The sequence below is a fragment of the Gopherus evgoodei genome, chromosome 11 (genome assembly GCF_007399415.2).
Source record: "Gopherus evgoodei ecotype Sinaloan lineage chromosome 11, rGopEvg1_v1.p, whole genome shotgun sequence".
NCBI classification, from domain to species: Eukaryota; Metazoa; Chordata; order Testudines; family Testudinidae; genus Gopherus; species Gopherus evgoodei.
The window spans coordinates 62,928,576-62,942,080 of record NC_044332.1 but is presented as its reverse complement, the minus strand read 5'-3'; the positions used below and the strand labels follow the sequence as shown (position 1 = coordinate 62,942,080).

The 13,505-nt window shown below is 38.1% G+C and overlaps 1 protein-coding gene across 5 annotated transcripts in view; it reads left to right on the top strand.

Annotated features, from left to right (window-relative positions):
- MGAT5 (alpha-1,6-mannosylglycoprotein 6-beta-N-acetylglucosaminyltransferase) overlaps positions 1-12,988 on the top strand; it is a 172,701-nt gene extending 159,713 nt beyond the window's left edge. The window contains exons 15-18 of one of the 5 annotated variants that reach the window (XR_004002604.1): positions 660-817; positions 5,258-8,944; positions 11,804-11,870; positions 12,450-12,988. Coding sequence is in view for 1 of the 5 variants with exons in the window: in XM_030579978.1 (XP_030435838.1) it covers positions 660-817; positions 5,258-5,456 (357 nt within the window). In the remaining 4 variants the exon portion in view is untranslated. Of the gene's footprint in view, positions 1-659; positions 818-5,257 lie in introns of all 5 variants that reach the window. The other 4 variants (XR_004002602.1, XR_004002603.1, XR_004002601.1 and 1 more) reach the window with 4 other exon arrangements.
- Positions 12,989-13,505: the final 517 nt, after the last annotated feature.

Here is a 13,505-nt window from a genome sequence, read left to right as displayed (position 1 = left end):
CAGTAGCCAATACTGAGGCAAAGTGGGGATAGTGGGGTGGGGGTTCCCCTGGGAGGCAGAGACCCAGATTGGTGGCAGAACCTCAGTTAAAAGGGCACCGGGGTCCAGGGAGAGACACGGGGGCCAGAAGACAGGTGGATCATCGGCCTGCAGAGGGCACTCCTGGCTGGCAGTGAGCTAATTCCCGAGGACAACCAGCAGGAGGCACCGCAGGGGTGAGTCCGCTTGTCTACATTGCCATGAGATATCACTGAAGGCAAGAGGGAATCAAAAATGGATTAGATATGTATGGATAAAGAGAACATCTATAATCATATTAAGTCTCATGTTTACAAATGAGACACACAAACCATCCTGCTTCAGGGCATAAGCCAGCCACTAACTTAGAGATAGGAAGAAATTTCTCCTTGGAGGAAGAGCAGCACTTTTTGCACTTCCTTCTGAAGCATCTGGTACTGCTAGTGTCAGAATATTGTTAGGAGATCCATTGTGATAATTCCTCTTATTAAAATGCATAATCTGTCAGTGGTATACAGGTAAGATGGTCTTGCTGCCAAAAAAAAGTTTTCTAGGCTTTTAATTACCACTGCTATTTTCTTAACCATAGAGAAGTTTATTCAAAGACTGTTTGTGTAATACTGTACACTTTGTCACTGCAGGATTTCTGTCACGGGCAAGTGATGTGGCCCCCGTTAAGTGCACTGCAGGTAAAAATTACTGAACCCGGAAAATCATGTAAACAAGTTTGTCAGGAAAACCAGCTCATCTGTGAGCCATCCTTCTTCCAGCACCTTAACAAAGACAAGGATCTGCTGAAGTAAGTATTGAGTATGGAAATATAGTTGGGCACCTTATATAAAAGTACATTCTACCGGGGGAGGGGGAATAGTGCTAATGCATCTGGAATGGTGAGTGGTCAAGTTCTCAACTTCTGAAAAGCAGAATTAAAATTGAAAAGCTAAATCTTAAATTTGCGACTTTGTGCATATACTGCCTTAAAATAGTCTCTTATAATATAAATATTAATTAACAGCAACATAAATTCTAATGTAAATACAGTATGTTAAAATGCAAAGTTTAAGTCTTACAACATTTCTAACCATTTGAAGAAATCTTAGTGTTTCTTCTTTGAGTGCTAGTCCCTGTTTGTATTCCATTCTGGGTACACATGTGTTTCATGCACCTGGATCCAGAGTATTCTCAAAGCAGATTCCATTGGTCCACACACATGCCCCAATCTCCTCATGCTCCGTACCGAGGCTATAAGGAATAGGGTGAATCTTGGCCTGCATCAGAACTTTCAGTGTCTGGAGCATCTCCTCTACTCACTTGATCTTCAATCTGTAAATCTTTGAAAGCTTTTTCTTAGTAAATAATTTTCTTGTAAATAATTTTAAAGAGATTTTTTGATAACTTTTAGTCTCTCTAGGGTAGTTAGCTCGGTTACCCCGGATCGTAGGACAGCTGTGTCCCCTTAATTCTCCAGTCTGGTGTGCACTATGTCCATTTTGCTATGTGAGCTGACACTCTGCCCACTCACCCCAGCCTCTAGCATGCCAGTCACCTACAGGCATATACAAGAGTGCTATGTCCAGCCACTCTTGAATTATATATGGGGCAACACCCATATATACCTAATCCCAGTCTTGCACCCCAGAAATGTACAGTCTTGTACTGCTCAGTTACGTACTGAGCAATATAAGCTCATAAAGTCCATCCTTTTAACAAAGAAAATGATCCAATAAACAATAATAACTGGCTGATTTGTTAATCACTTTTTTTCCTGCTGGCTGCCTGTCTCCCTCCCTCCAATTGTTTCCACATTTTCACCTACAAATGATTGTCTTCCTGCCTCCTCCTCCTTTGCCATAGATCAGGGTGGCTCTTTTACTGTTAAAGTGTGGCTCCTCCCTCCACCCCCATTCTCCACCTACCAGACTGAGGCAGGGAGATCTCTGGGCTTCTGCCCTTTGGCAGGATAGTGCTCCTGGCTCTGGAACTTCTGAATGTTATTGTATGCGGCTCAGAGGGTCATTAAGTTTGGCCACCTCTGCCATAGAGTCTGCCCAGCTGAATCCCTCTCTCTCTGTTCTTCCCCGTTCCCCTCCCTGGCTCCCCTTTCATCCCCAAGTTTTTGTGACCTCTTCCCCACCTGGTGGAAGCTTGAGTGAGAAATGAGTCAGCCCTCCTTCAGTGATTCACTGGTCAGTGCAGCGTACGGTGGAGGGGGCACCTGCTGTGCTGTATTGCAGCAAAGAGGCAGCTGCTGTGATAGCTCTGCCCCACACTCAGCAGTATACTCACAACAGGAAGCTCAGCATTTAGGAGAGAGTCTCTGTCCTGCCTGCTGCCCTTGCACAGTGCCCTTAAATGTTAGGATGTTTGCACTACAGTTAAACCCCTGGGCTGAATTTGCCACAGTTGCCAGTGTTAAATTCCATAATACAAGAGCTGATTTGAGGCAATTGTTCATGCAGTTGTAAACAAAAATGTTTATAAAGCTGTATTTCTCTTCATATATTTTTTCATATTGCTCTCTCAGACTCCAGTTAATTCTGAAACATCCATGTTCATTGGCAATTAACAATTAGCATTTCTGCAAACTCTTTCTCAGTACTGTCCTAAATATGTAAGCTCCAAAACCCTTTTGCATTAGATAAGTTAGGTTCAATTAAGAATGCTTCCCCCTTCTGTATTAGGGAAACCAGCATTACTTTCAGTTATCTGTGTGTGTGTGTGTGTGTGTGTGTGTGTGTGTGTGTGTGTGTGTGTGTGTGTGTGTGTGTGTGTGTGTGTGTGTGTGTGTGTGTGTGTAAAATGATCACTTTACAATGTCAATCAAATGTGTTCAGAAATTGCAGTGCAACAGATGACTAATAGGAAGGTTTGCTAGTCCTATTTCCTACTGATTTTACCACAAACATGCCTTTTATGTATTCAAGAAATATTGAAGCTATGCAGCTTCAACTGGAAACTGAAAAGAGCCACACAGATGCAAAACTTTTTTTATCCTGTTGACAGGCTGTCTTGTTTCCGTCTCTTATGGTTTGTTTTTGGTTTGAGCACTGGCCTGCTAAATCCAGGGTTGTAAATTCAATCCTTGAGGGGGCCATTTAGGGATCTGGGCCAAAAATCTGTCTGGGGATTGGTCCTACTTTGAGCAGGCGGTTGGACTAGATGACCTCCTGAGGTCCCTTCCAACCCTGACATTCTATGAATTCTGTGGGGAAAAAAAAATACTAAAGTGCCTAGACCAAACAGTGAAGAGAATCATTTTTTGTTGAATTCTGAAAATTAGCTGTCTTTCCTGAATGACTAAAAATAAACACTGAATATGCTCTTTGTTTAAATAGTTAACATTTATTCATAGTGGTATCTAACCTATCACGGTTATTTCTTGGCCTCAGCGTAGGAAAACACCAACAGTTACTCAGTGATGTTTGAGTGACCAACTGACTTTTCAGTGGTAACTGCCCTACTTCAGCTTTGCAGCCAGAAAATGGGTGACTTGTCATTTTTCTGTATTTTATGCACACACACCGGAATACTGCTAAATGAATATGATCCAAGCCTTTTCCTGTTTCATACATTAGGTGCCAATCAGTATGACATGACGTCAGACAGTTCAAACTCCTCTCCCCCATCCCCTCAACATGATAAGATATAGTGGGAAAGGCCCTCTGTAGAGAAATGACCCCGTACCAGGAATTTCTGGTCACATTGATTGGAATGAGGCCAACATCTGAATTATGTATTGCCAAAAACAAAATGAAAAAAGCACTTGTGTTAATGCTTGTGATGCTTTTATGGACTAAGTAAGATGACAGTGGTTGGCTCAGGATATTGGTAATAAGATACACAGGTTTTTATTTCTGGATCACTAGTCTGACAGACTTTATGGAGAGAGAATCCTAATTGCAGTTCTTCTGTACAGTTAATTCTGCAGAATGGCCCTATTACTGTATTTATCCAGCTGTAATTGGTCTGTATTGTGCTTAAATGAGGAAAAATTGCTCCCTTACAGATCCTTGTCTGCATGGAAGATGCAATATAAAGCTAATACATCTTTAATGTAAGCAAAATGTGTCCCCAATGGAGAAGTCAGATGATAAATTAGAAGAATAGTTTTTTTACATTTCTAGATTAAACCAGAGTCAGAGCAGAGATGGGATTATGTTACAGGAAATAACTGTGCATGCTGACTAGCATTTGATGTCTGCAATTGCTCGTTCTGAATAATTGTTCACTGAAAATATTGCACCTTTTTGGTCCAAACTTCATTAAGAGTTGAGATACTCAGCAGACAAAATTTGCCCATCTCGGGTCATAGTATTTTATACTATAAATTGCAAAGATTTAAGAGCATTTCATAGGTAATATAGTCTCAGTAGAAGGAGGTACAGTAATGATGGACCATGTACCAAGACTGCAGCAAATGAGACAAATGGATTCTATACTGAGAATAAGATGGGGAGTGAGAAATGGAGAACTAGAGAGGCAGTCAAAGAAACTCTCTAGGAGGAATGTTAGACTGAATGTCTTCCAATTCATACCACAAGATCAAAAATTTTGTTTGAAAATTTTTTGTTGCATTGTGATTTTCCCTCGTTCTTGACTGTTTCCCAGTTTAACACCCGTACATTCTGCTACATGTACTGTTTACAAAAAGTTCTAAAGACTTCATGAAACAAACCAATCTCAGCTTCTCCTATCCCTGCACAATTCAGTGCAATAAAAAGGTAGGGAGGCACATCACAAAATCAGTCCCATTTCTACAGGACTCTGAGGCTGGTCAGTTTAACATAGTTTGCAACTTCTTTATTGTTTTTTTAATACTTAACATTTCCAGCTTAACTTTCTGTAGGAACAGAGCCAGACTCCTAATGGGATGAAAGCATTTTATGTTGCTGCTTAGCATCATAAATCTTGATCAATTTCCAGCACCAATAGGCAGAATAGGGGTTGCTATTATTGGAAACTTGGAAAGTAAAATGACTAATATTCTGTTTATGCCCATTGGCTGTTGCTATAAACCAGCAGTTACTATATGATCTATATTAGCCTATTTTTGTTTGGCTGAGTGTTTATTGGAAACTGTGTAATGTAATATCATGGTATGATTTAATTACTCCTCGAGTTCATGGTTTTTTGAGCTTTTTATAGTACAGCTGTAGTCTTGGGGGTGAAAATTATTTACCTGAATTGCTATAAATGAATGATGGGAATGTGACTTAGACAAGTGTGTCTTGCTTTATAGATATAACGTGGAATGCCAGACTCTTGAATCTGCAAATGATATCGTGGTCCCATCTTTTGATGAAAGCAGGAAACACTGCATTTTTCAGGGCGATCTTTTGCTGTTCAGCTGTGCAGGATCCCATCCAAACCACAAACGAATCTGCCCCTGCAGAGACTACAATAAGGGACAGGTTGCACTTTGTAAAGATTGTCTATAGCAGCAGCAGCAGCACCTTGCTTTAGTTTGCGGACAAACAAAATGGTTTTGAGAGAACTACTTATACTTCCTGCACTTTTGTCCAGTTGTCTTGCTGCAGGCCGAGCAAATGCTGCCAAGCGGAATTCTCTGAGAAGAGGGATTCATAACGAACATCGAAATGATTTTTATTTTTTTTCTAAGTGAACACTTGCAGTGGAGCTCTTTGAAATCTTCCACCTACTCAAGGAGAAGAGAAATGATGTTCCATGCTTTGTAACAATTTGGAGATCATGGCGAAGAACAGTTTGTAGAAAATTCCCAGACCCATCAAACTTTTTGTTGTTTTTTGGAAGAAACAAGTGTTTTCTATTTTTTTAACAAATTAAAACATCCCATCATCATCAGCTAAGAATATGAACATCATTCCAGTACAAAATTGGGGAAAAAATGCACTGGGGGGGGGGGAGATGACTACATTTATTATTGGGGCACTATTTTGGGTGCTGCTGTAGCTTGAATGGCTATAAAATGGTGCATTTCACAAGAACTTGGTAACACAAATAACAATACATAGCTGCCTGCTCCCAGTCCTTTTTTAAATCCTCACATACTACAAGGTACCGTCTGCATCACAACTACTGTACCGGAGCACTCTAAACAGGAAGCTCTGGGAATGTGAGGATCAGTGGCTGCCAGAGTGTGACACATCCTGTTGTTGCTTGAGTACTGATTATGATTGTGGCATACTCTGGTGTGGAACAGCCATGGAAGCATACGACCATTTTAAAATGGACTTGTTGTCGTCAGTTTACCGGGTCTGTTTAGAGAGTGATCCTTGGAATTTGCCCATGCTTCTGTTCTGTTGAATGTCTGCCTATTCAACATACTGTGTGAAGCAAAAAGTATTCCGCATCATTTGAGCAATATTATTTGATCCTCCGTTTGCTATACCTTACAGTAGTTAAAGCATTACTGCAAGATGGAGAAAGGATCAAAACTAACTATAAATTATTGTATCATAGGAATGTAAACAGTCTTCATAACAAGCTCTGTTTTTAAAGAGGAAGATATTTTAAAGAGCAATTATGAGAGAAGGAAAACTTCTTAGGAAAAATATTGTTGATTGCTTTTCTGGATTCTTTCTTTTTTTTAAATAGGCGGGCCAGTGATGCATTTAAAAACTACAGTTAATTACCTACCAAGAGTTTGAATTGAAATTCAGTCTTGTTTAGAACAGTGAACTAAATCTTTTTAAATAGTAACATATCTTTTTATTTTTTTTTATAAAGAGTAAATTTCTATTTTGTTGCAGCACAAGCTGACGTTTGAAAGCACTGTTCATGGCTGGGAAAAGTTATGTTAAATTAGAGGGAAATGAATTGCTTAGTCTGCAGTAGGATTTGAAAAAGACCGTAGTTGCAGTTTTAAAACTTGGGTATTTCCCTGTCATAACTGAAAAACCTCAATTTGATTTTTTTCTCCCCTTTCTTTGTGAAGATTTAACAAGCACTACCTAGTCTCTCCATTAATGAAAGTATAGGCACTTTAAAATTTTTCTCTAGAATATATCAGGTTCACTCATTTTTTATACCCATCATTCATTATCTGTGTGAGAGTACTGAAGTCTCTCATGACCTACCAAAGACCAAATAAGGGAAACATGACTGAAACTGTCAAATTATCCAGAGAAGTTAACAGAGAAGTAAAAGTTCAGTTTCCAACTTGAGTGTAATTTCAAGTATGTTTAAATTCCCTAATTCAACACTCCTATTTCATTGTTACACAATGTAACAAGTACTGCAGACTAGATAGAAATTGGTGTCTAAATGATAGAGTGTCCAGAAAGTATATATGGCAGGTGCCTGTGCAGCAGTGTTTATCAATAATAACTGGGATGTAATGATAGTAAAGCTTCTGTAATTGCAATAATTCTACAAAAATAGAACATAACTGGTTACTTATTAGGCATAGTTTTGTATGAAAAGAAATTGAGCAGTTGTTGGGAGTGTCGCAGGCATTCCCTCAGTCAGCATGGATGCTGTTTGCATTGGCTTTTAATATCCAGGGAACTCTGATTCTTGGCTTTTTTTAGGATTAGAATCTGAGGTGCCTCAACAGTTCATTTTAGGTGTTCTCCATATTCCTGTACATATGATACAAGTACAGCCAGAAGAATCCCAGGCTTTAAAGAAAATATGCGCACCAATTTGGGCCTTATATCTGGCATTAACTTATTGGTTACAACAGAATCTGCCTTTCTGTGATGCAACCTGAGTTTTGGTAATGAGAAATATAATAAGTTAGATGGAACATCACATCATACATTGGCAATAAAGACTTGTGTGTGCGTGCTTAAATAATCCAAAGCACCATTGCCTACTGTAATATAACAATTAGAAAACATTTGCTGTTTTAAAAAAAAAAAAGGCGCTAAGCTGTAAATACACTCTTGTTTCTTACCATTGTATGGAACACATTGCATAATACAATTTGCTTTGCCTCTAAAAACTGAGGATAGAGGATTTCTGCTAGTTTGTTGATACTGCCATCTCTGATGCACTGTATTGTTCAGTAATATAGTGCTGTCAGTGCAGTCTTAACCACAGCAGGGGGAGCTATGGTCTCTGTAGTATTTGTTTATTTCTGAGCTACTGAATTTTGTTACTGTATATTGGAGAAAGGGAGGAGGAGGAGAGAGAACCATTAAGCTCCTTCCAGCAGCAGAAATCAATGATTTTTTTTGGTGGGAGGAAGGGGGGATAATCAGTAGGGCTACATCCTACTCCCACAGAGAATTTTGGGAATTTTGCTGTTCCCTTCAAAAGTCCTGCCCAATATGAGACATTTTCCAAGGACTTTGTTTTGTTATTGTTGTGTCTAAACCTTGAAGATGCTGAGCTCTCTCTTCAAAAGGAAAAGTACTCTTACAATGTGCAGCTTCAGTTTTATTTTCTGAAAGAGAGAAGCATGTTAGATCATGGGAGATAACTTTCTGCATATGGATATTCTTTGTTTTCAAATTCTGCTTTGCTTGCCTTGAAGACTTATTGGATAGAAAAAAACTGAAGTTGCTATCAACATTTAGTTTTGTTTTTTTTCCTGTGGTAATAGTCTTTAAATGTATAAGCATGTGGGTTCTTGTACAACGGAACACTCCATTTTGCAAGTAAGCACTCAGGCAGATGCATAGGGTATTATTTTAGAAATTACGAATCATTCACTAAAATTGTTGAACTAGATTGTTGCCCATTTTTTCTAAAATGTGGACACCATCTTCTGTCATAAACTCCACAATTAAGCTGAGTCTTTCCCCTCTTACTTAAATAATGTATTGTCCACATACTGCACTTGAATGATGGCTTTGTGGAAGAATGATTGGTTATAAGATGAGATTGCATTAATGTATGTATTTTACTTTATTACTGAAACTCGCACTTCCTTTTTCAGACTTCAGGTTTTTGCAAGAATTAATTTTGGATACCCTGACCTGTAATTGATGGAAATCAGGTGTGTCAAAACTGAACTATAACAATCATATTATAAGCTCATAAACATATCCGTCATAAATCAAAAAATTCTTTTGTTTTAAACTTTTGTATTTTTGGTATGTGACCTGATTTTTGAAAAATCTTATTCCTATGAGATTAGAAAACTTGAGAAAATAATTTACATAATTTATTAAAGTTAACATAAAAGGCTTTCCTTTGAAAGGTAAAGTTGGTAAATATACACTGTTTAAAAATGCCAATAAAAACCTCATTTATTTCATATATGCAAGTTGATTTGCACATGTATAACTAGATAAGCTTTTTGCATATTTGGCTTAGTTTTCTTTGTGGTTGTGTGTCTTTTGTTTCTTTGTAATTTATTAGTTACAATTATATGTTTTGCTTAATGTCAGATTAAGTTACTTCTGCAAATATTTAATGTTTATGTGCCTTTATTTTTGGATGGATGTTTGGAATGTGGGTACTGTGTGAACAAGTATAATGGAACGCTGATTTTAGGGTTTAAAAAAGGCCTTGTTGCTATATAAATACTAAGTGTGACTTCTAAAATGTTTTTTTAAATAGCTGAGAAAAGTTGTCTAGAAATATGAAGAAAAAGACATAACTGGTTCTTTGCAAAGAATCGCCATTGTAAATGTAATATCCTTTGTTGAATGTGTGTGGTCTGATGGGAAGATAGTGCATTGGAATGCAATATTTAAATATAGCTCTGTTGTTTAATGACCTTGGAGCTTAATAGATCTACAATGCCCCACAAGAAGACAGTGAAGAGCTGGAAGTAGCTATTAAAATTGCCAAACATGAGTTTAAAGAAATGGGAGAGACACATTAAAGATTGTGAAGTACTCAGATATTTCAGTAGTGGGGATATATAAGACTTACATGAGTCTGGATGCCTGAAAATGTTTTATTCATTTGCTGGCACTACTAGCCAGAATACAATTGTTTGTTTTTCATGAGTATCTGACTTTATGCAATTAGAGTCCATAATTGAGAGGGAACTCAGGGTACTCAGCACCTGGCAGGCTCTTGGCAAATTAGAAATGTTTCTTTCCTGGAGGAAAAGGAGATTTTGAATAGCTTATGATCAAATTTCAGTGTAGCAAGATCTAGTGGACTAACCTTGGAAACGGGGGCCAGGAACTCCTAGGTTCCAATTGCAGCTCCATCACTGATTTCTGCATCATTTTGTAAGTCATTTATTGCCTGATTTTTTTTTTTTTCCTCAGAGGTACTTAGCCCCCACAGCTTCCATTGACTTCAAATGGAAAATGAGGTCATTAACCTGTGTTTCTTTTTCCTCTGTACAATACAGCTTCTAATACCTATTGTGCTTGCATACCTCAGCCTGGTGGTGTGAGGATTTTAGCTTGTACTCCACTTTGAAAATGCACAATAGAGTGCAACATAACTGCTGGTGTGCCCTGCCCCTTTATATGGCTCACTTACCCAAGTTACATAGATGATTTGGAAGCTTAGGGTTGCGTTTTTACTATATACGAATCCAAATTGCTTTCTCAAGTATGTCTGGCTCACAGTGCATTTAGGGCCAGATTCTGTTCCCATCAACGTCAGTGGTGGAATGGACTTGAAAGGAGGCTGGATCAGATTCTGGTAGCTTTTGCATCCACCACCTCCATTCTGTTTTCTTCAAATTAAGAAAGGAGCTACTCCCGTTAATAAACAGGAGGCACAGTTTGATGAACGGGATTAACAGTTTGATTCAAATGGGATAAAGGTTTCACATTTTAACTTACTTTTATCAATGATAGGCTCTCTTGTGCATCTGTCAGTCATAAATGGTTCTGAATTGTTCACTGCTGTGATGTATCTTTCTGCCATGATGCTTCGTTTATTTAAAAGTGTATATAATTTAATATTTTAAATAGGTTGAAGTTTTGTTTAAATATCCATTCACCGGGGGGGGGGGGTGTTTCAGTTTCTAAAGAAAAACACAGATGACAGATTCCTATTATGACAATCTTCAGTGGGAAGTGAGTGATTAGTTGTTGCTGTAGCTCTGATTTTATTCAGATGTACTTCGTTTTGTTGGCATGGTCACAAATATTGGCCTGGCTTTGTGATATTTGGGCCACAGCCACTTCACTTTTATCTCTTCATTAGCAGAGCTACATCCACTTCTAGTTCTCCTTTGTCCCACTGTCTTCAGGGCGGATCCAATCAATGAGATTTTCAATTGGCATCAGTCTGCTTGGAACAAGAACAGGGAAGGCTTAGGAGGCCTCTAAATAAATATATTGCTGTTGCTGTAAATCCAACCTTTCAATATATTGCTTTAAAATCTATTATTGAAACAAATCTTTTCCTTCATATTTTTAAACTGCTTTATAGAAAAATGTTTTTTCAATTTGTTTGAAACTTTTCAGTATAATGCTATCTAATAGAATAAGAACGTGTCCACAAGATCAGCAAACTGATTCCTGACCACGAGTGCAGACTATAGGAGATGTATTGCAAATGCAAATGGCTGAAGCTTGGCTGTCTCCCGTTGAGTTATCAATCCTATCCTTGTTCACAGAGCTAAATGTCTGAACACAGTTCAGCTACCACAAACCTCTTATTTATACTTGTACATGGCTTAATTTTAATTTATCCTCTTATGTTAATACTCTTAAAACAACAGCAATACTATTTTGAGTCAGCAGACCCACTCTAACCCTTCAAGAACTCAACGTTAATTTAACTAATGTAACATTGTCAAATAGTTAAGACCAAGTATTTGCTCTGCTTTATACCCTAATAAAATAAGAATAACCTTGACATTCCAAACACAGAACCTGTTTTAAAAATCCACTTGCTATAAAATCTGTAATGGCCTTCCATCTGCTGTCTGCAGGAGAGATGAATACTAGCTGTGGTCTAGACTGACAGTGTGTCCAACAGCACTAACCTGGACTACTCATGTGAGTAAAGCTACTTATGTGCACAAGTTCTTTAGGATCATAAGGGTACATGTTGCGGCATTGCAATATGATGAACCCCTCCCTGTTCCTACTGAAGTTAATGACAATGTGTCCATTGACTTCTGTGAGAGGAGACATTTGCATCGCACTGAAAGTTCTGACCGTCTGGTGTCACCGTTAGAAAGCATGGAGCCAAATCCACTCCAACCTTCCCCTGGCCATGCAGTAAGGGTTCAGTGTTTCAAGGTGCTGGACACTGGCCCTGATCTAACAAAGCAATGGCTTAGCTTTAAGTAAGTGAATATCCTCACTGAGTCGATTGAGCCTACCCCATTTGCTTAAAGCTGAAGACATTAAATGCTCTGCTAGATCAGGAGAGAATGTGCAGTACTTTGAGTGATCAAGCCTCATAAGAGCACAAAACACACAGGGCCAAATTCATCCCTGCTGCCACTATGTTAGCTTCAGTAGGGTTATACCAAGAATGAATTTGCTGCATTCATTAACAAATTTTTTGCTGTAATCATTGATGCTGGAGACCATAAAAGAAAGTAACCTCCTTGGTTTGTTCTCTCTAAGAAATACAGGGAGGAACAAGGAAATGCAGTATTTGCCAAGTGGAAAAGGAAATTACTAGGGTCAGAAATGTTACCTGAAAGATTCTGAAGCTATTCAAGAAAAGGTGGGTGGGCGAGTAAAAAGATAAATTTAAATACTATCATTAAGTATTTTGAGTTTTGAAGGGCCTAATTCTGCTGTCTTTGTTCACAGAAAATTTTGAAGTCAATGGGAGATTTGCATGTACACAAGAACTTTAGGGTCAGGCTCACGTTATATGTTTTCATTTTTAACTATCTCTTGAAATTTAGTTCTTTGCTTTTCTGAATGGTTGTGTTCCACTATGTTAGGTTCAAGCGGTTTGATTCACATAGTACAAGTTGCAATGGCTGGTAACATTTTGTCAAATTATTGAAATTCACTAGGATGCGATTCTTTAAAAATATGTAAATGTCTGAATGTGTATTTTAATGGCATAGAACTACACTTTGATTTTGCTGTTGTAGAGAGAACTAAGGAGAACTTTATTTTTCAATAAACTTTTTCTTGTGTGATTTGGATTTGTGATTGTATATGTGCTTAAATGGGAATTCCACCAGCTGCGGGTTTTGCAAGGATCACAGCAATGTGATTTGCATTGCAACAGTTTGTGATATATCTGTCATGAAACTCTCTATTCAAAGGTGATTAAACAACAGTAAACAATTCTGTCTAAATGGATCCTGGCAGATAAGATAGCGAAGGAACCAGTTCTTTACATGAGATATTTCTTGAGGTGCAGTGGTATAAAATCAGGTATTTTTAATTTACCAAAATTTAGCAAAACAAGCTAAATATACAAATTGAAAAGATGAGATTTCATTTGAGGAAAGCACATCAGTAGCTGAATGTCCTCGGAGTCTTGAAGGATTTTTATTACACAAATGTAGCAGTGGAGTTGCTATGACTTCAAGAGACTAATATGGCAGGTATTCACAGGCACAATAAGCCAAGTAGCTCCAGAAGAAGAGTTATGATCTCTTGGGTCAAATGCCCCCTTATTTTAAGGGGACTTCCTATATATTTACATTTCAAACC